Here is a 24,849-nt window from a genome sequence, read left to right on the forward strand (position 1 = left end):
AGGGATTGTTTGTCAGTACTCTCTTCCATTTGGGGCCACCTAGGTGCTTCTTCTGCTGGTGCTTCTCTGACGACCTGACAGAGTCTTTTCTGCATCCTTGATCTGTCTGCCCCCTGTCTGTCTATCAGTGTCAGCTGGTTAATGCGGTCTGCAGTGGTAGCAGGTCCGCAAATTTGATGTGAGTTGTTGATGCATTCTCCAAAGCCTGGGAATGCTGAGGTAATGCCTTACTGCTTCACTGCCATGAAAGGACATGTCAGCATGCAGGAGCTACGTCTTCCTGCAGCCAAATGCAGGATTAAACAATCAGTGGCACATTAAAAAAACATAAAAAAATAGAAAAACTCTTGAAGCACATCTCCTCCAAATATGTTAAATGTATGATGTAGCAACAAGTTCAGCGTGAGAGGGTGTAGCAAACCCATATGTATGCACACATACTTAAAGCAACAACACAAATAGATATTTGAAATAATGAAAACTAAAAATAGACACTTGTACAACACTTTGTATAAGCCTAAATATATAAAAAATAGTCAGCATATGATACAATCACAAAGTTAATGTATTTCAATATATCTCAAATATACTGAACTGTTACATTTATATAATTTCTTTATTGAAAAAAATGTAAAATGTGGACAGAATGTTTGATTTTCCAGTTAATGGTAGTGATTTATACACACATAAGCGCACACACACACACACACACACACACACACACACACACACACACACACACACACACACACACACACACACACACACACACACACACACACACACACAAAGACAGGCACACCCTCACATGCATGTCTCTGAACCTAATTATGGGTGCATTAGTGCTGAGGAGGGGAGTGGTGGAGGAAAACGACCGGTGGAGTGAAGGGGATCCACTTTAGGTCCAAACAATAGAGACACATGGCTGGGTGGGGACATGGGGAGAGAGGGTGTGTGTGTGTGTGTGTGTGTGTGTGTGTGTGTGTGTGTGTGTGTGTGTGTGTGTGTGTGTGTGTGTGTGTGTGTGTGTGTGTGTGTGTGTGCATGTCGGGGTGAGTAGACATATGTGGGTGTGTAATGTGCTGGGCGGTCTCTGTGACAGCTGCTACAGCATTTTGCTCCTCCTCTGTGTTCACAAAAACAAAATCTGTAGGTTATTATGGGTAAAGATTTAAGCTCTTAACCTACTTTAATCTTTCATTTTTATATAACATATCTATTTAAACAAAAAATGTGTTCCTGAGTTTATAAGGAGTAATTTAAGTACATGTTATCTAAACAGATGTACTTGTGTTGATGAAATATTACATCAGAACATTTTAAGCTTTGCATTTTTATTTATAATTCTTTTCAGCTTTTTTTATTTAAACATTTTCCAATTTCAAAATCCCCTTTAAAACATGATTTATTAATATTAAAAGTCTATTCTTTCAGTTTATGCCTGTGTGTTGAACAGTATTGCATTGTCACGGTAGGATTTTTTAAGTAGCCAAATCATTTCAGTACCTAATAATTGATAATGAGGATGATAATAACGAGTATATTGATGGTGATTTATAGCCTGCAGGGTTAAAAGAGTCCTGCTTTTTACTCAATCAATAAATATTGACCTTCTGCTCTGATCAATTCACTCCTGAGTGATACACATAGAATAAATCACAAAATGCTGCATTTTAAATCAGATAGTTCAGATTAATTTGCTCTTTTTTTTTTAAGGCAAGAACAATCTCTGCTAGGTAAATACTGAATAATGTCGCATATGTGCAGTATATGTGCAAGAATTAAAAAAAGAAATGTGTGACAGCTCAGTAATGCAGACAACTGTCCGCAGGCTGTTGAGCAGCTGCTCCACTGCGCCCTCCGGTGGAAAGATTGCGACACTGCTTCTTCTTTTCAAATTGAGCCGATTGAGGGAGGGGCTGCGTGACCGAGCCGCAGACGCTCCTATAGCACTCCGCAAGGCACTTTACACCGACAGAGCGACCATTCCCCGAAGCTCCCATCCAGGCGAGGGCCGCTGCAGCATCCGCACAGAGGGAATACCGGTCTTTATAAAGCTTGTCTTTAAAGGTGGAGAAAAAAAATGTCTTACCAAGGAAAAAAGAACATCCCGAAGATCACAGTGAGTAAAAAAAAATAAAAAATAAAAATAAAATAAAATGAGTTATTTATGCTTCATTGGATGTGGGAACTTTGATTGCATGCTGTTTGTTGCAAATCAGTGCGTTAGTGTTGCGCGCACAGCGATGCATCATGAAAACAGAAAATGCATCATTTTTCTTTTGTATTGATTGCTGGATTGAGCTGGAAAAAAATACGCACTATGAAATGGCATGACTGGATGCCATAGTGACAGCGAGGCAGGGAGGATGAGGCGTTTTCTTAAAGGTGTCCCGCATCTTCTTTGTTGCGGGGCTCTCCATGCGTGCTGCGAGCCGGCTCGCCCATAAAAAAAAAAAAAAAAAAAAAAAAAAAAAAAAAAAAAAAAAAAAAAAAAAAAAAAATCTCTGTCATGTTTCCAGACTCCTGCTCTCTGCAGTGCATATATGTTCATAATAAATCGTTTTTGATTATGATTTTTAAATGTATGTTTGGTGGCATATTATAAAATTGCATTAATTTGCTTTATTCTATCTTATCACCCCCCCCCCACACACACACACACACAATATTATTTACAATCATCAAAATAAAAATAAATAAATACCAATCAATCCGTGCGCCTGAAGCAATTAAAATCGCATTTTAGCATTTTTTTGACAACAATGTGCCCAGCCCTTTCTCTCTGAAGGAGGTTATTTCGGGCCTAATTGATCACTTGTATGGGAGGCTATTGATCAGTGATGTAAGTCTTATTTTGAAAGAGCTTCTCTCGCCATTTTGATGAACAATGCTTTAGTGACACACTTCATAGTATTCTAATAATACTATAACCTAATTAAATATAGTCCTGTGGTTATTTGCTGGCAACAATTGAACACAAAGGTAGGTAGAGTAGTGTAAAATGTATTTGCAATTCTTGTGCATCAGCTCATTATTACTAAAGGGGCTTTTTAAAAATATTTTAATATGAAGAATGAAATGTGTCCCCTGCAGACTACAGACATGGGCTTCTGTTCATGTTGCAGGCTGCTGGTGCAGAGGATAGTCAGGGGAGGGGGGGAAAAAGAGGTGGGGGAAATACACGCCCATTTGTGATGAGCTGTGTGATAAGCTGGCCTTGTAGTGCGGCGCTGGTGTTCCTGCATCATGGGAAGGAAAACCATTCAGACTCCAGGCAGAGCATCGAGGGGTGGAGGTTGAATTCGGGGCAGTCTGGTGTTACTCAGTCAGCCAGCTGGGTGCTGGTGTGTGTTACTACCGCAGAGAAACCTCTCCCTCTCCTTCTCTGTGTGTGTGTGTGTGTGTGTGTGTGTGAGTCTGAAGTGTCTGCCTTCCAGTTTTCATTGTTGCAGCTCGGGCTGCAGTCAGGGGTGTGTTGCTTGGCGGTGGGAGACTCAGCCTTTGTCTCGACACCTCAGCTGATATTAAACCAAATGGGTGTTTTTTTTTTGGGGGGGGGGGACTTGATGTGGTTCTGGCCTGTAGAGACCTGAGCACAGTCTCTTGATGCCATTACGCTCTAAGTAGGCCATGTCTCTATAATATGCTAAACTGGGACAGAATTTTCCATGGCATGTTTTACTCAGTCGTTATAGGGATGGAAATGTTCATGTTACCAACCCCCCAACAGAGGTCAGGTGCTTTTTTTTCTTCGATAACCTTCTTCTATGGTAGAATATGGGAGTGTTAAAAGGGGATGATATTTATGTCAAAAATAATCAAGTTTGCAGACAAAATCAGTTAGTGATGCTGCAGCAGAGAGCACGAGGCTGTCAGCAAGACAAGATCTGTCTCCTCTCTGCATAGTTTTATAATGAGGCAAGAAATCACAGAATAGAAACATTCATAACATGAGTGAGTTTGATGGCCTGAAGATACATGCTATCTGGAAACAGATGTAACATTTTTAAGTTTGGAGATTGTCGTAATCCTCAAAGACCAGCTCCATTCAGTTGTATCCGACATGTTGACTAGACTGACATTCTGCTGTTGTCCTTGACCAAGAGCAGAGATAAAATGGTTTCACACCACTTTAGGTCACAGGAGAGTTATTCATTGGCTTTCAAATAATGATGTAATGAAGAAGCACAGTTTTCACACTGCGTTGCCACTTAATTCAGCATTTGCTTTCAATGTATCATGGTAGTCCAGTCCTTTTTTTCTTTCCAACACATTGAAGTTATGATACTTTAATTCCTTGCTGGTTTTGACACATGTGGTTACTGTTGGTAATGGCAGGAATGGTTTCCAAATACAGGACAGCTATGCAGTTCAAAATGATACCTGTATCAACCACTTGGAGCAGCAAACATGCTTTGAGAAGCTGGAGATTTTAACCCAAACCACGATATTTACCTAAAAGTTGCTTTTGAGCTTAAACCTAATCAAACATCCATCATAGATATGCCACATCATACAACATAATTTATACTTCAACAGTGATAAAAAACATTTTTTGGGATGGTACTGTTCAATTATGTCATCAGAAAACACTTTATTTTGTAGTTCTGGAGGGTATGGACAAAAAAATTGGTGGACTTTTTTGGAAACAATACCTTTATCCACCATTTGGGGCAGCAAACACATTACAAGTGTTTACTCAGAAATACAACAGATACATCTGTTTATAGTGCAACAACAGAACATGGAAACATTGAATGGCTATCACTAACAAAAGGCTGTCATAGTATTCATAATAGCGTTTCATTATTGAACATTAACATAAACAACGTAATGGTATAATGTCGGTGACGAGGGAGAGAAACAATCATCGGTTAGAGTAGGAAACACTAGCAGTCTTTTGACCAGAACATGTGGTTTAGATTTAAATGGTGGTTCAGAAAAGTTGCAGCTTGCTCCCTCATTTAACCTTTGTAAAAAAAACAAGTCTATACCAGTATTAATAAAAAAAATCCACAATCACTTAATTTACCAAATAAAACCTTAACGTTTTGAGCAGATTCAACAGCTCTGTGAGTGTAAGTGAAACTGTTAGGTTTAGGCAACAAATCCACTACCATGAATCCCACACACAGAATCAAACACTGGTCTCCTGGTTGACAGTCAGTGTGTCTCTGTCAGGTTTCTAGGTGTGGTTCTTCCCTTCCCTCATAGCCGCTCACAGCAGCCTCAGTGTTGTTCCAGGCTGGTACATGTCATCAGTAATCCCATCCAGCTGGAATGAGCATCTGTGGGCATGGGCACGGGAAATGAAACCCGTTTTCCCCCCCGTTGACGCACCACCAAAAGGGGCTCCGCCACACCAGAGTACTGCCATCACCACGCAGGCTCCATCGCAGTGGGTCTTGAGTGCAAACAAAATACCCCGTGGCCACCCAGGCGTTGCCGTGCGACTCACCATGGCGACAAACATACAGGCAAATACAACTGCTGTTTGATTCTGTCGTGCAGGGATGTGATTTGACACACACATCATTCATACACAAACACTTCTCAAGACTTTTTTGACTGAAAGAGTCTGTAATTCAACCTGTCTGGCTCAATCAGATCCACATTGGGTTTTCTTTCTCTTTTGTTTGTGTCACCATGGTAACATACTTACACTACTCCAACCTATCACAATAACAGCTTACAAGATTTACAGGATCTTTCTACAACCGAGGCTGGAGGCAGCTTCCGCAGTTGATTTAGATTGATAAGTCTCATTGTTTTCACTTTTCCAGAGTGTGAAAGACAAAATCCTGTGTAGTTTTGGGTGAAGAGTAAATATTTGTGCGCGCTAGGCAACAGGGCTGAAGCGGAGGCACACTGCAGGATGACTTCCCTCTTCCACTGGTCCGTGCTTACCTCCCCCCCCTGCTCTCTCAACCACACAAGGATCTCCCTCACAGCTTATGGAGGTCTCCTCTAATGGCCTTTTTCATAGACATGTACCTTCCCGGCTTATTGAATATGGAGGAGTGGTTACTGGTAATTTGCATCCCAGTTTATGAGCTTCTCCCTCCAGTGTGGTGGAAGTGGAAAAATGTTGTCAGTGCATCTCAGCAGCGTAGTACAAGAATAACATCCTGTCGTCTATTTTCAAAAACTGCTGCTGCCGCCTTGTGTAACAGAAAATGACAGCTTCCTGTGCAGCGAGGGGGGCTTTATTTTTGGCGCTTTGTTTTTCCTTAGAGTTGAAAGACAATATTTTTCTTTTACACCTGAACTTTACTCTACGTTGTTACTAGATATTTTAATAGATGAGCTTGTCAAATCTGGAGGGAGGATGCAGTTTTTAAAAAGAGCTTAAATACGTTTTCCAATGACTTCAAAAATATAAAATGCATCAGAAGAGTAAAACAGCTGGAAGCACACAGTTTCCTAAACCATGCATATTTCAAGTATCAGTTTAGATTAATGACAGACATCAATATACATTTGGGTTTCATTGCAGCAACTTGGATAGGACCTTTTTTCTTATAAACATTTGTGGTTGTCCTCAGCTGTGATTGCGTGATTTATGTTGAAGCTAATCCTCCTCCAACTGTCCGAATTTGTGGAAACACCAAATCCTCTACTGTTTACCCAGCGGCAGGAGTAGGTCACGGTCACGCATAAACACACACATAAACACACACATAAACACACATAATGGAAGGAAAGATGGGGAGGAAACATTGTGATGGTTAGAGCAGCGACATTCTCCGCTAACAGTTGTTTGTTTAAATTGTTTCCCCCAAAGCAAGGCATTACTTCATTTTTTCGTAGGCCAGTAAAAGCTAAACTTAGTGCGCTAATCTTAGTGAACTCATTCTCCCTGCCATTGGAATTTCCAAAATAAAGGCGCATCTTCAGACGTATCAATTTTTTAAAACTTTGTATCAATGATGTTGGATTGTTGATCCTTGAATTGTTATATATCGATCCAGGTTGATGCACTGTTTCACCCCTAGTGCGTACGTTGCTAGTTAGCCACCTATAGCTAGTTACCTACAGCTTACGTCTGTATCGTCGATATATTTTGCTGTTTCATGGCGAATAAACACGGACTGCACAAACGACAACGACTACAATGTGCAGCTCATCCAGCCAGATTATTTTTCCCTTCCAAAAACTGGGCGCTGTTCCAGTGACATGATTGACAATCGAGGCCATGGTCATTGACCCTGGAAGGTCAGAGCAAATCAGGATCAACATCAACAGCATTATTGTTGCCTTGTATGGAAATGCTTAACCATTAAGATATAATTAATATTTGTGGTCTAATATAATGTAGTCATATCTTTTCACAGCTGCCATTTTGACACAAACACAGGTGTAATGAAGAACATTTACTCCGGCAGCTTTACATTTAACTTGGCCAGGGCCGTGGTATTGTGCATTCTGGCTCACTGGAATGACTGTGACACACTAAATAGAACAGGACCATAATTCATTTGATTAATTGCACCTGTGTTTACCCAGCTATGACATGACAAAATGGCTGTTGTGAATAGGGCATATTATTTTACTAGATTGTTGATACATGTTTGAAGTAGATTAGAAATGTATTAAGGCATTCTCTGAAGAAAGGAATTTCTTTTAACATGTAGGCTGGATGCCTGAATTGAAGAATGCCACCCAGTGTAAAAACTAGACATACAAAGGCTGTTCAGTCTGCTTGTATTTCTAGATGCTCTGCGGCTGTTCCTCCATAACCATTCTGGGAAAGCCAAAAAAAATCACTATTTTTGGTCAATGTCTGGTCAATGGGTTTGTCCCAGTTTGAGAGTCGCCTCTGCCAGTCCAAACCACAGTCATTGGATCTCTCAATGGCTCAATTTTTTTTTCTCAAATCTCAGTGCAGGTTGATGAGGGAAGAGCTGTGTAGAGCAAGTTGGTTTCACACGGTTTGAATACTTCAAATTACAAAGATCGTTATTTAAAGTTCAACAAAAAGCAAGCTATGTGCATAAGCTGGACGCTTAATAAAATTCTAATCTTTCATTGATTGATTGAAATCAATGTCCAACAAGGATTCAGGAGGAATCATTAACATGAATCAATATCTATTATGGTTGAAACAGTGGCGATAGAGGAAGCAATAGCTTCAGTATCTGTGGTGAGATCATAAATTTGCCACAATATGCAATTTTTAATTTCAGGGCTGCAACAAAAATTTAGACGCCATTTTGACCGCACTGTCTGTTCATTATATGGATGGTGCGGCTGCATTAATGTTGTAACAAATACTTAGGTTTAGACCCATTACCACATAACGGCACAGATGGTTTTAATTCACACAAGAGTTTGAGTTCTGCTACATCAGGAAAAAAATTGTTAGAATTTGAAATCGTAAAAACGTAATGAACTAAGTTGATGGGAGGACTTCCTGGTTCTATGATTGACAATATCTCCACTCGCAGGAAAACACGTTTTGCCATGTGGCAGACCCCTCTAATGTCCCTCTTTTCCTTTTATTAATAGTCAAAATAATGCACAAATGCTTAGAAATATGTTTTGGAACAACAAAAGAAACCTGGATAGATTCTGAAACACATTGACTACGTAACCATGGCAACATTTTCTTTTAAATGTTGGATGTTTCCTACTTTTGTCGGTGGTTAAATGACATGAGCACTGTGAAATGTTGCGGTCTGCTTGTCATAGATTCCATTAGCAAAAGCCACAATACATGCTCGGACTGCATTTAGATTTATGAAGTGAGATTAAGAGTGTTAATGAAAAATTATTAACATAAAGTATGTGTCTTTGAAAAAGCGTGACAGTTTGGTTACCCATAATTCTTTGAATGTTAACATCTAGATTTCCACTGACTGGGAAATGTCTAGTATGAAATACAGTTCACAGACATAGTAATACATTATGTATGTCACGAGCAGATGCATTAACTGAGGAATACTGAAATCAGCTGACTGAGTGCTGGGATGTGATGGAAATATTAATGGTTGTCAAATGATTGTGGTCTCTTGCATGCTGGTTTAGGCCAGTGGGGAGAATGGGCATAAAAATTATGAAGGGGAATATGAGTGTGTGTGTGTGTGTGTGTGTGTGTGTGTGTGTGTGTGTGTGTGTGTGTGTGTGTGTGTGTGTGTGTGTGTGTGTGTGTGTGTGTGTGTGTGTGTGTGTGTGTGTGTGTGTGTGTGAGAAAGAGAATGAGAGAGACTGCTAAAGCTCTCCGGTAGGGCACACATGAATGAGGACACACCCCTCGCTGCAGTATTATAAATCAGATATCGTCTGATTCAGCACTTGATTGTTTTTTCCTTAAATTTAAGAAGCTGGAAGCAGTGAATGCTCAGTTCATGTTGGGGATTTCTTTATTACTTAATATAAATATTGTCAATGCCGGCAATTTATGTATTTTGAAGGTGCTAGAGGTGTGAATCTGCACTGGACTCATGGCTCTCTTTTTATTAAGAAAGTGCTTTGAAAATCAATCACCAACAGTCTATAAAAACATACTGCGTCATTTCAATGCCACTATCTGTGTGAGCCACCTCATAAACATTACAAAAACAAAATATAAATCCTTCTGCAGTGCATTAAAAGTGTGCTATAACCTTCAAAAATAAGGCATCACCACAGTCAACGGTTTTCACATAGCAGCTCTAAAACTTTATGACTTTATGCCTATGGCCCTTTACACTGCATGAATAAGCATAGCGGTATGTGGACTTAAGTTGGTTTGTTAGTTCCTTATCCAACTCATAGTTCTTCCACTCTTACTTGGTTTAAATCACTGCGTATCCCAACAGAACAATTTCAGAATTCAGTCTGCATGCAACTAATATTGTAAGTAGTAGTAACCAGACTGCTGAGAGCCGTCTCTCAGGTCTGCAAACAGGAATCAGAGGAGAGGACAAAGGAAAGAAACAAGTGTGACAATAAATGACAGCCACTCCCACTGAGCTAAAATGAAACCAAATTTCTAATTATTTTCTGTCACTGCATCGATGCATCGCGATGCAGCTTAGAATTAAGAAATGTTGACACCTCTGTATTTCCAAAGCATCCAGTTTATCCACAGAATTATATTACAGTAACCCCAATAAACTCTGAGCTAAAGAGCCTCAGTCATAGAGCTGTATGCTCAACAGCATGATCTACTCTGGTGCTGAGCTCCAGACGCTGATGACTGTGTGTCGTAATGTGCTGCTTCAGGGTGTGGTTTCCAGGGAAAGCTCTGGGCTCTGTTTCACACTACTCCACCACCATCTAAATCACATACACACAAACACAAAGACACAAGCTTACACACACATGGTGTGTGATTATGAGCTCAGCAGATTTTGAGCATGTATCATCTGAGATGCATATAAAACCGATTTATAATTTTTTTTTCTTCTGTTTCTGTGAGGGAGTGGCTGCAGTTCATATAGTGATGAAACTCTGGGTTCAGTGCCAGGGGTGTAAATCTCTGCACACATGTGCTGTTGGGAAAATATGGAAGTCTGTCCTTCTTAGCAGGACAAAGAACTGAGTACTACTGTGTTACAGCATTTGAATGTATTTTTTTGAATCTATGCTGTGGAGAATACAACCTAATATTATTGGGTTTTTTTAAGTAGTTATGCCATATAAAACGATCTTCCTTATTAAATACTGCTCATGATGAGCTGGGATGATTATTTTCATCATTGATGAATGGATTTATCATTCTATATAGTAGATGGTTGTTTTGTCCCTAAAATAGCACAAAACCCCAGAACATTTACCCCCAATCCACCTGCACAGTTATCCTTTTACCAACTAACAACTCCCCTCTATCCATGTAGCCCTCCACCCGTTTCAACAGCCAGTCCTTCACTGAAGTAGCTATCCAACAAATCAGCAAAATGCACCCAGTCTCCTGTCCTCTCTAGTCTTTCTCCCTGCAGCCAATCGTATCCATGACAACGCCCTGCTAGAGTCAGCCAGTGGTGCAGCGGCAGCAGCAGATTTGATGTCAGCCTGTATAGCGTCATGGCAACGCCCTGATCAGACCATATTACGAAGCTGAAGCTGGTTGTCTGGTTGATGTGACAAAGCTTTGTAGTTTCATTTCAGAGCACCAATCACATTCAGCGAGAGAGGATTGTTGTTTTTTCATGCAGATTAAAAATATCCAGCCTCAAATGATCAATAAGCGATATTGGCGATGGCGTTTGGTCTGTTGTATTAATGGATTAAACAAAGAAAAAATAACATCCACAGTCGTTGCCTAATGAAATCTGGATAAACATGGTTAAGATGTTAATCCATGATCAGTCCTTAAAAGCAGATTCAGTTCTGCCACCAAAATGTCAGCCTCCCAAATGTTACCACCATGACCGGTCATATTAATGCAGGGGAATGTAAGCTACAGTGAAAGTTGCTCTTCCTATAGGAGTACCTTCTCCTGAAATATGATTCATCATATTCATCATTTTATCATTATCAAACTGGTACTCCCCTGATTCAGTATTTGCACCAGTAAATGTTATCTTTGCAAACTGGAAAACAGACACCATGAGGGCGTTGAAAAATGATAATGATCGTCACCAAGGTCAAGTCAGGTATATTAGCTCAGATATAAGTGTTCACACTGCAGCACTTTATTGTCTTTGACAAATTCCTGTTGAGTGCTAGACAAACACAGCAACATCTTAGCATTGAGACTAAAATGAAATTTATACATTTTTTAATTTAAATTAACTATTAAAAATGACACACCTATTATGAAGTCAAAACAATAAGCGCAGGTTCGACAAATTCATGCAAGTTCAACAGAGGAAAGCTTAATTACCAAAGTTAACAGAAGGATTTTTTTTCATGATTGTGTATGTTTAAGATATTGTCACTGCATTGGTTATAGAATAACTTCACATTTTCCATTGAGGAACAGTGCTAGATAGTCCTCGCTTTAATTTGATGGACACATTTAACAGCGATGTCAAGAAAACGTCGATGCAAATATGGGTCATTTGTATCAAACCACTTTGCTGAACAAGACCACAGGGAGTGGTGGACAGGCAGACCCTCGGGGTGGTCCATAGATAAACTGTATGTGTTGTGTTAACATGGGACAAGACTGACAAACATGCCCTTTCTCTTCCTTGCCACGAATGAACGAATGAATGAGACATTGTTCATCTCCTCTGAGTGAAACAAGAAGGAAATGATCTAACTAAAGAGAAGTAGAAAAAGCATTGTCCAGCTCTAAATATACAGAACTAATGATCTGGCTCAGTAGATCATCCTCTAATAAAGCTTGATTTATTCATTTATTTAATGGGTCTTTGTTGGATTAGAAAACTGAATTGAATCATAATCTATTTCTTCTTGTCCTCCCCTTCCTTCCCTTCTCTTTCTCTACAGAGCGACAGGCTTCTGATCAAAGGAGGGAGGATCGTGAATGATGACCAGTCCTTCCATGCCGACATCTACATGGAGGATGGCGTCATTAAGTAAGTCCTCCGCTGTCCTCCTTTCTGCTCTGCTTTAATTCATTTCCATTTGCTTCCACCCCCCCAACTCGTTCGTCATCCATTTTCTGTTTCCATTTTTCTCGACATGTGAAGTTATCTGGATTACATTTGACGGGTCGGCCCAATCAATTTGTAAAAACATTAAAGGGAAATTCTGGTTCCATATTGCCATATTTTTTTTCTCCATTTGGACTTTTCTTCCAATTGTTCTCGAAATTTGGGACTTCTGCAAGAATGACATCCATCTACGCAAGAGCACGAGCCTCCAGCTTTCCATAAAACTTCATTGTCACAGAGATAATCTTAATGTCTGACTGAAAGTAAAGTAAAAGTAAATGCAGAAACTAATCCCCTGGAAATCCTTACTCTACTGTATATAGTGCATGTTTCTCAAATATCAAGAACAGATTTCTTTTATCATGGCATGTAGTTGCAATGGACAAAAATACGAGAATTCAAAATCTTAATGGTCTCAAATGCTCCCTATAAGATTTGATTTCTTATTAATTTGTTTAATTATGATTAGAATCTGTAGAAGAAGGGCAGGTGACCAGTTAAATTTAACGTTCTGACCTTGTGACAGGTGACACTAGGAGGTAAAAAAGGTTGCATCACTCTTTGTGACACAGGGAAACTTTAAATCAAGTGCATTTTTTGCAATGTAAAGTAAGCCAAACTAACTATAGCAGTCTAATTGATATGGAAACTTCAATCGATAAATGCATGAGCACAAGCTGCTTTATCATGCACACTGTGTCCTTCTGCTGACCTCAACCAAAAACAGAGACCTTGATCCATTGGGTCAAAGACAAGCTATGCTGATAACAGCCATTTTTACCCCAATTTGATCCTCTAGCATGAACATGTCTTCCTCCCACCAGTCAAGGCAAGGGTAACTTGGGTGAATTCCTCTCTCTGTGTCTCCCTGAATCAATCGGTCCCCTCCATCACTCTCTCTCTCCCCCCGGTCCGGTTCTCACTTGATTTTCCAATTATAGGCTCTTTGTCCCCCCCCCCTTGTCCCTTCAGCGGGGCCGCTCAGAGAGAGGCACCCATGCGAAGCCTGGTGTTGCATAATAAACACCCAGATGCCTGCTGGACCATTGGGCTGCTGGCAAACTAACACAGAGACACTGGGTTTCTGCCTGCCTCTCTGTCTGTCTGGCGTGTCCCCTCTATAAAGTCTGAACAACAGTTTTCTTTTAGCAAGGGGCTGAAATATTGATGTGTTGGCTTTGTGACAATGTGCTGCTTCAGGCGTGGCTGAAGTTGTTAGGGGGTCCAGTCTAAAGTTAAAAACATTTGCTTGTGATTTAAATGTATTAGACAGATGTCTGCTAATATCAGATCATGATAACCTGACATATTTATAAATCAGCCACCTCGTGCACATCGGTGTTTAGGTATTGCTTGCTTTATTCATTTCTTATCTTAATTTACTTCAAAGTATATCAGCGTGATTTGATTCAGACTTAATTAATTGTCATATAGCCCAAATAGTAATAGGCCCAGAAAAAAAATATCCTAAAGTTCTGCTCTCTAAACATCTTTTATGAATGCAACATCATATCTTCATGCAATTATGATAACATCCACTTCCCTCTACAGGCAGATCGGAGACAACCTGATCGTGCCCGGTGGGGTGAAGACCATCGAGGCCAACGGGAAGATGGTGATCCCCGGTGGCATTGACATCCACACCCACTTCCAGATGCCGTACCGTGGAACCACAACCGTGGACGACTTCGCTCAGGGATCAAAGGCCGCACTCGCCGGAGGCACCACCATGATCGGTAAGGGCAGAAGGGAAAGCTCGTTGGCACGGTCAAGCTGAGTTTGAGATAGAGACTGTTGCTAAAAAGAGGGGGGGGGGGGGGTTCAAACCTGAACAAAGGAACAGAGAAAGAGATGGGAAGCGGTTCTGGTCTGTTTTTTGGGCAGCTCTCCAAAAGAGGACCATACAAAAGACTGAGTGTAAGGGGGCAGGATCAGGAAGGAGGAAGGGAGGAGGTTTAGAGTGAAACTCTGCTCCCAGTGAAATACAGCACCAGTGTCTGTCTGCACACTTGTGTATGTACAGCACGGGGGTGTACGTGTGCTTCATGTAGCTGACAGACCAGACGCTATCACGGCTAACAGCTGGTCGGGACCCCAGTCTCATTAATACCATTAACTTCTTTTGAGCTGGCGGCTACGCTGCCGCCTGTCTGCCAGTGTGGCGCTGTGTTTAAAACGGAGGCATTCACCAACAGACCTGCTACTGTAGTAAGCTCTATTCATGAGCTCCATTCATTGAGGGATTATATTCCAGGGGGTGATGTGTGTGAGAGAGAAAGTGAAAATGTGCGCTGTGTTTGGTATCTTCCTGTGTGTAAATATACTGTATATGTCTCTCTCCACTAACAGATGATGTTGTCTTTGTGTGAAGGTGAACAAACAAGTATTTCCGATGCTTTACAACGGTGTAAACAACGGTGTTTTTTTGTGTGCGAATGCTGCTTCCAGCTCTATGCTATTAACATGCAAAGACCAGATAAGCAGATTGGCTCATCTTTAATGAGATAAAGACGCCAGTCAGCTGGTGAGCCAGCAGGCGGTCTTATTTTATTACAGCTGAGTAAGAGGAAGGAGGATCAATTGTGCACGGTGATCCTGTTGTGTACAATGAGGATTTTATGTCTATTAATAATTTCAGTGAAAACAGACATTTACCTTAGGCATGCAAAAAGGCAAGCATGTACTCTTAGTTTTTAAATATACAATCTAAATAATAGAAAAATTCACACATTCTAAATGTTGTTAATGTATTTTGTTATATTAGTGATTGCATGTGCTTGAGCATAATCTTTATTTTCTTGTTAACAATAGGATTTTATGTGAGGATTTTTGACATATATCAGATATAATGGAATTTATATTGGAATGTATGTTTCAGCAGGGAGGTTTGCATGTGTGGGACTATTTACTTACTTTCCACCAAATCTTACTGGCAATACACTAATCGCTGTAACACAAGAACTTTATTATGCATGTTTCAGTGACCAAAACTGTGGGTGGTCCCATTAGGAACAATCCACTGACCTTGTGTGCCAAACTCTAATCTGAGGAATTGATCGTGGTAAGTTAACCAAAAGCAAAGAAATATCCCCAGCGGAAGTGGCCCCAAACTTATCAAGGACACCCGCACTCAGACTAAGATACTGAAAATGCAATGTGACATTTGACAAGGTCAACCTCCACAGGCTGAGCACCGCAGGAACTCAGACAGACAGCTGATTATGCAAGATAAACAATATGGGGAGAAAGTAGAAACACCAGCGGACAAATCCTGACATCACCCCGTCTGTCACCCACACTGACACTTCTTTATCCGTCTATTCATTTCATTTCACCTGCCACCTCTCCTTTCTGAATCCATCACCCTTTCTTCTCTCCTAAAACCCTTTTTCTACATAAAAACTTTTCCTCTCCCTCATCCCTTCATCCCTCTGTCCTCTCTCCTCCACCCTCCAGTGGACCATGTGATCCCAGATCCCGGCTGCAGCCTGATGGAGGCCTACGACCAGTGGAGGCAGTGGGCTGATGAGAAGACCTGTTGCGACTACTCTCTCCACGTGGACATCACCCACTGGAATGACAGCGTGAAGCAGGAGGTGGACACCCTCATCAAGGAGAAAGGTAGGCTGTGATATCCTAACATCTACGTACCATTTTATATCCGTCTTTCAGGAACTTTTGAGGAAGGTTTAAGAAGCATTGTTCACGTTTTTCTTCAGTATGTTGCATTTATTTGTTACAGGTGTGAACTCGTTCCAGGTCTACATGGCTTACAAGGACTATTACCAGATGAGCAACAGTGAGGTACACTAACTTAAACTTAAGCCTAAGTTTAAAGAATACACTTGAGATGGGGGGCAAAATCGGTTTGCCACCAGCTCTTTATTTCACTTAGAAGCATCCTTTTTTTTTTTTTTTTTTTTTTTTTTTGCTAGGCAACCACCAAATGAGTGCTTACACTTAACCCAAACCACCACAAACGCTTCCTTATAGTTAAAAGCACAGTTTGAATAAATGAAAACAAGTCATCCGAAATCAAAAGTACCGCACTAATTTGCTTCAAGGCCTGTTGTTTCTGTTCCGCTCATGGTTACTACGGTTAGTTAACTCATGTAGTTCCAGGTATCCAGCAAAACCACAACCACTAAAAAAAGCCGCTAATGACGACATTTCAGCGTTTTAGTACTAACTATCCTTCTGCTGCAGCTCAGCGAGAAAACCGAATCAGTGGAGGCACAAAGTCGGAATGTTTTTCCTAAAAAGATTTTGCTATGTCAGACTCCTGAATCCCTAATATTAGCTTTACACGGACTGTGGTATTTCCCCCCCATTCCTTAAATTGGAATTAGGTTGTGGCCAGTATGAACAGCAAGGACCACGCCCACTTAGGAGACAGGAAGTGTATTCCATTAGTGGAGCTTTGTATGCTTCATCTTTGTGATAGAGCGTCTCTGGCTGCGCTTAGTGTTACAGTCAGTGAGTGATTTAGATATCATTATCTAATCTAGGTAGTCAATTAAGAGCAATTGCAATCAATATAAATCAGTCACTGCTGATTTAAAAGCAATGACTGTGTGTCTGAAAAGTGAGTAAATGCTGACTTTTGGTTTGCCTTGGTTAAAGTTAAAGTTTTAGAAAAGCATGAATCTTTTTTTCCTCCCTCAAAACACTGTCCTTGTGTAACCTGTAGCCTGTGATACTGTAAGAAAAGCTGGTAAATGTAAAAAAAACCAACAAGTTCTGAGTCCAGACTGTGTGAGGCAAGACTCTCCGTGTTTCTCATGCAGAGCCGTAGCTAATTCAGTCGCTCAGAGGAGCACATGAGGCAACTGAAATAGTCCAGCTTGAAGAACTGATGTCATGCAGCTCACTAAAGAACCGTGGTGCAGCAACATAACAGAAACTGCAGGTCATCCCACAAGAGTTTAACCGTTTCTGGAGACCACACACAATAATTGCAGCGTGTCGTGGTAGACATCACGTTAATTGTGGGCTTCTTGTAAATTGTGGGCTTTAGGTTGACCCCCAGGATATAAAGGAGTGTCTGATTCTTGTGTAAACAGCCAGGCAGGATTTTAAAACATAAAAAAATAGTGCCACTGTAATTTCTCACTGTTTTCTGTGTCTTTCTCCTCCAGCTTTATGATGTTTTTACCTTCTTGGCCGAGAGGGGAGGCATCGCTGAGGTCCACGCTGAAAATGGCGAGATCATTGCTGAGGTAAGGATAAATAAATTGTCAGATACAGATGTTCTTCACATGTTCCCCCCTGCCTCATACTCTTTATTTCCCTCTCTTTAAATTACAGTTCCTGGCCAACTATGCGATCTGTTTTGGTTTAGTGAGATTTATGTCAGTTCATTTTATGTGAGGGTTCTGGTCGAGCCTTATCGCAGTGCATCTCCCCTACCTACAGACTAAACACACTGTCACTGATGAGAGGGAGAATGTGTTTCCTGTAGGACAGTAATGTGTGGGTGTAGTTTACACAAATGAAAGTGAATGACCTGTAATAGTTGGTGGATTGAGAGGGTTGGTATTAGTCACAGCTGCAGACCATGCCTGGATTATGTCACTGTGTGTGTGTGTGTGTGTGTGTGTGTGTGTGTGTGTGTGTGTGTGTGTGTGTGTGTGTGTGTGTGTGTGTGTGTGTGTGTGTGTGTGTGTGTGTGTGTGTGTGTGTGTGTGTGTGTGTGTGTGTGTGTGTGTGTGGATCGGATTCATCGCAAATCCCAGATCTCCAATCCAGTTTTAAACTATTCCTGAACCCCAGATTATGTCCTGATTTTACTTCAGAGCTAGAGAGGCCTTGTTTAGACCTGTGTTTGATAAATATTGTTCGTGCTGGTACAGAGGACAGGTTGTAACCAGGCAACAACCGCCATGGATACGTGCTGAAACCATCGCAAAAGTGTCTAAAGCTAAGATTCCTCTCATGACCACTAGATTCTTGCTTGAGGAAAACTTTTACTTTAGCTTAAATGTTCCTCCAGAAGTACATAAAGAAACAAAAATAAAGTGAAAAAAAATCTATTCAATCTTTCCACATAAAGTTGATGGCTTATGAGTGAAAACGTTTTTCATTAAAGTATTTATTAAAGGAATATTCCATTATTTTTCCTGGTTTTATTCTCAAAATTGTGGCCCCTCCTAGGTCAAACCTGCTTTTAATTTAACTCGCAGTAGAAATGAGGAAAACACGGAATCAGTCAAATGGGGAGAACAGCCTCCTAAAGCTTTCAAAAAGAAACACCAACCCCATGGATTGCTTACGGTAGCTACCCCCGTAGGCGTCTTGAGTGGAAACCTGTTGGCTAAAGGGGCCTATCATTTTTTTTTCTTAATATTGTAAGGAATTACATGAATCTTTAGGCCAGAATAGGTTAAGGATGCTTACATGCTATAATACTTTTTACTCGACTTCATATACTTGGCATATTTAGTTAAGAGTTACTTTGCAGAATTAGATAACTAAGTCATAATAAAACTCAGCTAATACAACATGATACATTATTAAAGGTTGAGCTTCAGTTCAGAAAAATATATAAAATACATTAAAAGTAATGTTTACTTGAATGCATCACTGATTATAATCCAGTAATTTAATATAAATTCTTCTGAAATAGGCCTTTCTGCATAGTGAGTGCTTTAACTTTTGATACGTACAGTATATTCAGATGTTAATACTTTTGTACTTTTACCAAAGGAAGATTTTGAGTGCAGGACTTTTATTTGTGACAGAGTATTTTTTACACAGTAGCATTGCTACTCAAGTAAAAGTGAATACAACTTCCACCTCTTGCCTTTCGGGACTTTTCCTGTATCTCTATGGCAACGGTAGTAAGAATGACTTAAGTGGTGAAATTCAGAAAATAAAACGAACTAATTCGTTATTAAAAAAATATTGTCATTTTCCTTTGACGCTTGAAAATAAGCATTTTTTGGGGAAGCATGTCATCATATAGCAGCCATGGTGACATGACAGACACTGTGCTTAAGTGTCTCCATGCAAGGGTCGAGTCAGCACTTACTACTCTACAGTTTGTGGATTCCCAGATGATAAAACAGTTTTTTATATAAATCGCACATGCAGGAGAGAAACAGAAACAGAATATAATTTTGGAGTACGACCAAAACTTTACATCAGTCCGAGCCCACAAATCACTGAACACTAAGAAATAGTCTCACGCCTATGAGCTAAGCAGCCTTCTTTTTGCGTGTTTGTCCAACAGGAGCAGGCCCGCATGCTGCAGATGGGTATCACTGGACCGGAGGGACACGTGCTGAGCAGGCCAGAGGAGGTATGACCCACTGATTACATTAATTAACATTTTGAAATAGCCAAGTACTTTTTTTTTTTGATACATAGCTAGATATTGGCTGTTTTAAAGTGTTGTAATGCCATTTATGTTTTTTTACGAGGATCAAACATACACTCACATTGTCCACAATGACGTTCTTGGACTACTCTCAACACACACACACATTGTTATTGTTACACACATGTGTTTTCAGACACTTATGGTGAAAATTCCCTGGTTCCGCCAACTGTTGCCGCCAATGTTACTTTAACAAACAGTGAATGAAAGCTACGCTCTCAACTCAGCAGCTCCTCTGCCTTTAGCTAGACTGGGATTTTCCTCTCTGTGGTGCAGCGTGGTCGAGTTGTCCTACCACTCTCATAGTGTCATGAAGTTAAATGGAGTCTTAAGAATAAAAAGCTTGGTTACCTGATTTAATTGAGCAGAGAACAAGTTGGATTAGTGCTTTATCAGTGTCTGGTGTCCTGTGTGGTTTTCATTTATTGGTTATTGGACCCAGGTTGAGCTTATAAACTAGAGCACAATAATCAGCGGAATTGTTTGCACATGAAGACAGTCGACACATCTGGAGGCATACATTAGATCTCTACTGGCAGCTGATTAACCATTTAGTATTGGAATTTGTTTATTGTATTACAAACATTTGAGGAATTTAATTATCACCAAAGGGTAAGAAAAAACGATTTGGTAAATGAGCATGTGGCGCTCTCGTCTGACCTCATAAAGTTTATTTTAGCATTTGCTTGCTAATCTCATGAATTTACTTTTATCTACCGAAACTCAAAGTAACTGAATAAATCTCTCTCATCACTCCATTTGTATGATGCTTAAATTACAAGCTTCCACTTGTCATTTTGGTTAAAAATAAATTATTCAAATGATACGGTTCCAAACATACTAAGTTTGCTGTCGACAACATATTTGAAGTTTATTTGAGAACCAACCACATTGTCCTATCCCCTCATGTAGCTGGAGGCAGAGGCGGTGTTTCGTGCCGTCACCATCGCCAGCCAAACCAACTGTCCTCTCTATGTGACCCGAGTCATGAGCAAGAGTGCTGCTGACATCATCTCACAGGCCCGGAAAAAAGGTAAAGAGCAGCATTTAAGACTTCACCGGACAATTCAGAATATTTTATACTATGTGTTTATATCTAATGAGCGATTATCTGAAGTGGTACTGTACTTACATGTTTTATTTTACATAGGAAATAAACTTCTTACATACCATGTGAATAACAGCAGCACTAACAGCAGATTTTATAATAAGAATTGGTTATTGCATGATAAGGAGCACATGTGACAGAAGCTTTTAGTTCAGATACAGTATATTTCCTGAAAATTGGAAGTCATTTTTGCTCCATCTCCAAAAGGTTATAACACACATGTTTCTCACTAAACAAAACCATCCATTCATCTTTTTCATCTTATAACATTGTTTACAGCAATAACATGGATTTCTTGTTCAGCTAAATTTTTGTGAAATTAAAAGAATGTGTAGTCTAGGAAAAGGAGATCAGATCGGAATCTTAGAAATGACTACTTAGCAGCTTTTGCTTTGAATATTTTTACTTCTGCTCATTGGTCGCCATCTTTCTAGTCTGATTTCTGAGACGTTTGGAACGCACATATCAGCAAATCACTACACCTATGCCCTTATAAGATGATTTTACTGTCCGTCCTGAAGCTGCTGATGTACATGGCTCTGCTTAACATAATGAAAAGAAAGAGGCTATTCTCCGAAGTATTTTCAGATTTGTCATTTCGATCTTTTCTTTGGTTCAGCTGTCACACAGAACATTCCTCACAGTCCCAGGAAAGAGTAGCGGTAAACCGAGGGCCTGTCTGGCTGTGATGGATTGTCAAATATACAATTTTTAAGAATGGAACAGAAAAACTGGGAAGGTCAGAGAAGAAGAATGTGTGTTATGATGTCTTTGGCAAAAGGCCAAATAAGGTTTTAACAGGCTGACCTCTGAAAGACATGCAGTCTTGTTCATCCTTTAGGGCCCTTTATGGGCTTCACACCTTTGTTTGGAACTGTTCCCAAGCATATTTCCTTACATTTAAACCAGGAAAGGAGATCCAACTGTGAGGTGTGAGAGTAAAGGACGTTGCAGAAACACAAAAATGTCTGTGGCAGGAACCACACTCTAACTCATCATGCATAGAAAAACAAGCTTGACCACAATAGACCCAACATGAATTTTTTTCATTTCATGGGTTATTTAGAGATTCAGAGTGGTTCCTCTGCTGAGATAAATTACCAAAGCTTTTAGTGGAATTTAAACTGCTTACAAATCAATCAGGTTTCATTGATGCATCTCATGATTGCCAAGAACCACTTAAATAAATACATTTGAAATGCTTTACATTTGATACTCTTAACAGGCTTTTATCGTTATTTCTTTCTCAAGGAAATGTTGTGTTTGGGGAGCCAATCACAGCCAGCCTGGGGACTGATGGGACACATTACTGGAGCAAGAACTGGGCCAAGGCGGCTGCTTTTGTAACATCACCTCCTCTCAGCCCTGATCCCACCACTCCAGACTACCTGAACACACTGCTGTCCAGGTACGTACCAGAGTCATTTATCATCTTGCACTTGGCTGAGACCTGATGCAACCCATATTTATTAAGTATTTCACATAACTTTATATTCTCTGATAGTATTATAGCATGCATATGTAACAGGAGGGTGTTATCACTTAACTTGTACTCATGAATTCCTCTCCAAAGCACACACTGCTTGTTAGTGAACTACACTTAAACAATCAATTAGGTAGATTACTAATTAACTCCATGGTTACCTAACATAAATAAATAAAGCATGGCTGATTTAATTACAATATGTAACTCCCCAACCCCTTTGCTCATCAGAGGCTGTTCTCCCTTGGCCTTTTTTTTGAGGTAGGAGAAAGAAGAAAGAAGTCATAAATAAGCTGCCACACACAGAGGCACTATGACTGATGTTGAGTTAGTGTTTTTTGACTTTGCCACTATTTACTAGATTTATGCATTCTGGTGGGATTCGTCTGGTAAGCGTCATATAGAAACAGGAAACATCAGTAAAGGTTTGGGGTTAAGGCATATTTCAAAAGCTCACAGTCCTTGTTTTGTTTGTGTTGCACAAGTCCTGCTTAAGTAAATAAACATATTTACTTGTGATTCACAGCTTGTACTGTGCTGTGCTGGTATAACTCCATCTTAACTCTGTATTTTCATGTTTCTTTTGTCCTCCAGTGGAGACCTGAGTGTGACTGGCAGTGCTCACTGTACCTTCAGTGTGGCCCAAAAGGCCATTGGCAAGGACGACTTCACTCAGATCCCAGAAGGTCTTAACGGAGTGGAGGAGAGGATGAGCCTCATCTGGGATAAAGCTGTGGTGTGTATTCTTTTTCTAAGCTCTTTTCTTTTTCCATTTTTAAACTTCAGAAGAAGAACAAGGACAAAAAGCAAACAAATAATTAGAGATGCACATGAAGATTTATTTCAGACTTGAGTGGTTTCATAAGCCGTATCGGGTTTGGCTGATCAGAATCAGAGTGAAGTTGATACTTTTGGTCCATTTTCTATTCAGTCTGTTACAGTTTCACAATGCATGGATTAAAGCGGACCCAAATAAAAAAGTGTACAAAGAGGCCACTTCTTTGAAAGGGAATCGCAGACTTTGAGATATTGTTGTCAAAGTTTTTTCACTTTTACTCATCAAGGATCTACTCAGCGCACAAACCCTTCTCCTCCAGTTTACCTTTGTAAACGTCAATATTTTTGGGGACTTTATTTAGCTTATTCTGTATGTTCTCTTAAACTCAGATGTCCAGCAAAGATCAGACTTCTGCAGAAGATTAAAACAAACTAAATGTTTGCTTTTGAAATAGCCCTAAAAGGCTCTTGTTCTCTGTCTCCCTCCTTTTATTTGTCTTTCACTAGTTTTCCCTACATTATTCTCTTCGGCTCTTACTCTCTCTCCAACTCTCTCAAGCTCTGTTTCACTGTCTTGTTGTCACTCTCTTAGCGTTGCTTTATCATTTCCTTTTTTATCTCCACATCTGTCCTTTCCTTCACCCCTGGAAACAGCACCCTGCCCTCATTTGTATCCCTTCCTTCTCTCTTGTTATCACTGCATCAGCTTACTGCTAACAGAAACACAGCATTTAGCTTTAGACAGGCTGTGAAGTGCTGAGCTGCCTGTAAAATGTTGATGGGCTTTTAACAAGTTTCACTGAATGTATTTCATTTGCATAGTAACTTAAAGTCAGAGCTCCCACATTCTTGGCTGAAGTAAGCTTCCTGCAGTGCTCCTAAAAGCTGTATATTTTAGGGTATTTTGCAATTTCTTCATTTCCAGTCTTTATGCTAAACTAAGCTAGACAAGCGCTCCATATATAACCCACATGAAAATGTTATGGATCTTCTCTTCTAAATCTGCCAAGAAACTAAAGATACAACATTCCTTTAATATCTTGCTCATAGTAAGGGGCAGCTGTGGCGTAGTGGAGAGCAAGGTAGTTCTCCAATCAGAGGGGTCGGTGGTTCGATACCCGGCTTCGGCAGTCGATGTGTCCTTGGGCAAGACACTTAACCCCAAGTTGCTCCCGAAGGCTTGCCATCGGTGTGGACTGGATGTTGCATGAATGTTAGTTAGAGTCTGATGGTGGCACCTTGTATGGTAGCCTGTCATCAGTGTGTGAATGGGTGAATGATACGTAATACACTACTGATTGTAAGTCGCTTTGGATAAAAGCGTCTGCTAAATGACTGTAATGTATCTGATGCTAACCCATTTTATCAATGATTTTTTAGAAAAACACACCAGAGCACAGATAAACAATGACAGTACACACATAACAGACCAACAATAAAGACTCTAAAAATATGTTTAAAAAGGTGAATGTTTTAAAATAGCAGTGACGACTGCCTTTGTGTAAATTATGCATGTTTATTTCACTTGACACAAAGGAAAATTTACATCTGT

At 40.2% G+C, this 24,849-nt stretch overlaps 1 protein-coding gene across 1 annotated transcript in view; it reads left to right on the plus strand.

Moving 5' to 3' along the window:
* Positions 1-2,004: 2,004 nt before the first annotated feature.
* Positions 2,005-24,849, plus strand: part of dpysl3 (dihydropyrimidinase like 3) — a 32,220-nt gene continuing 9,375 nt past the window's right edge. Inside the window, exons 1-10 of the mRNA XM_054625399.1 lie at positions 2,005-2,122; positions 12,385-12,473; positions 14,103-14,287; positions 16,008-16,172; positions 16,294-16,355; positions 17,690-17,770; positions 19,783-19,851; positions 20,842-20,962; positions 22,289-22,445; positions 23,115-23,256. Of these exons, the coding sequence (XP_054481374.1) occupies positions 2,084-2,122; positions 12,385-12,473; positions 14,103-14,287; positions 16,008-16,172; positions 16,294-16,355; positions 17,690-17,770; positions 19,783-19,851; positions 20,842-20,962; positions 22,289-22,445; positions 23,115-23,256 (1,110 nt within the window). The 5' untranslated portion in view covers positions 2,005-2,083. The remainder of the gene's footprint in view (positions 2,123-12,384; positions 12,474-14,102; positions 14,288-16,007; positions 16,173-16,293; positions 16,356-17,689; positions 17,771-19,782; positions 19,852-20,841; positions 20,963-22,288; positions 22,446-23,114; positions 23,257-24,849) is intronic.

The sequence above is a fragment of the Anoplopoma fimbria genome, chromosome 24, assembly GCF_027596085.1.
Source record: "Anoplopoma fimbria isolate UVic2021 breed Golden Eagle Sablefish chromosome 24, Afim_UVic_2022, whole genome shotgun sequence".
Taxonomy (NCBI): domain Eukaryota; kingdom Metazoa; phylum Chordata; class Actinopteri; order Perciformes; family Anoplopomatidae; genus Anoplopoma; species Anoplopoma fimbria.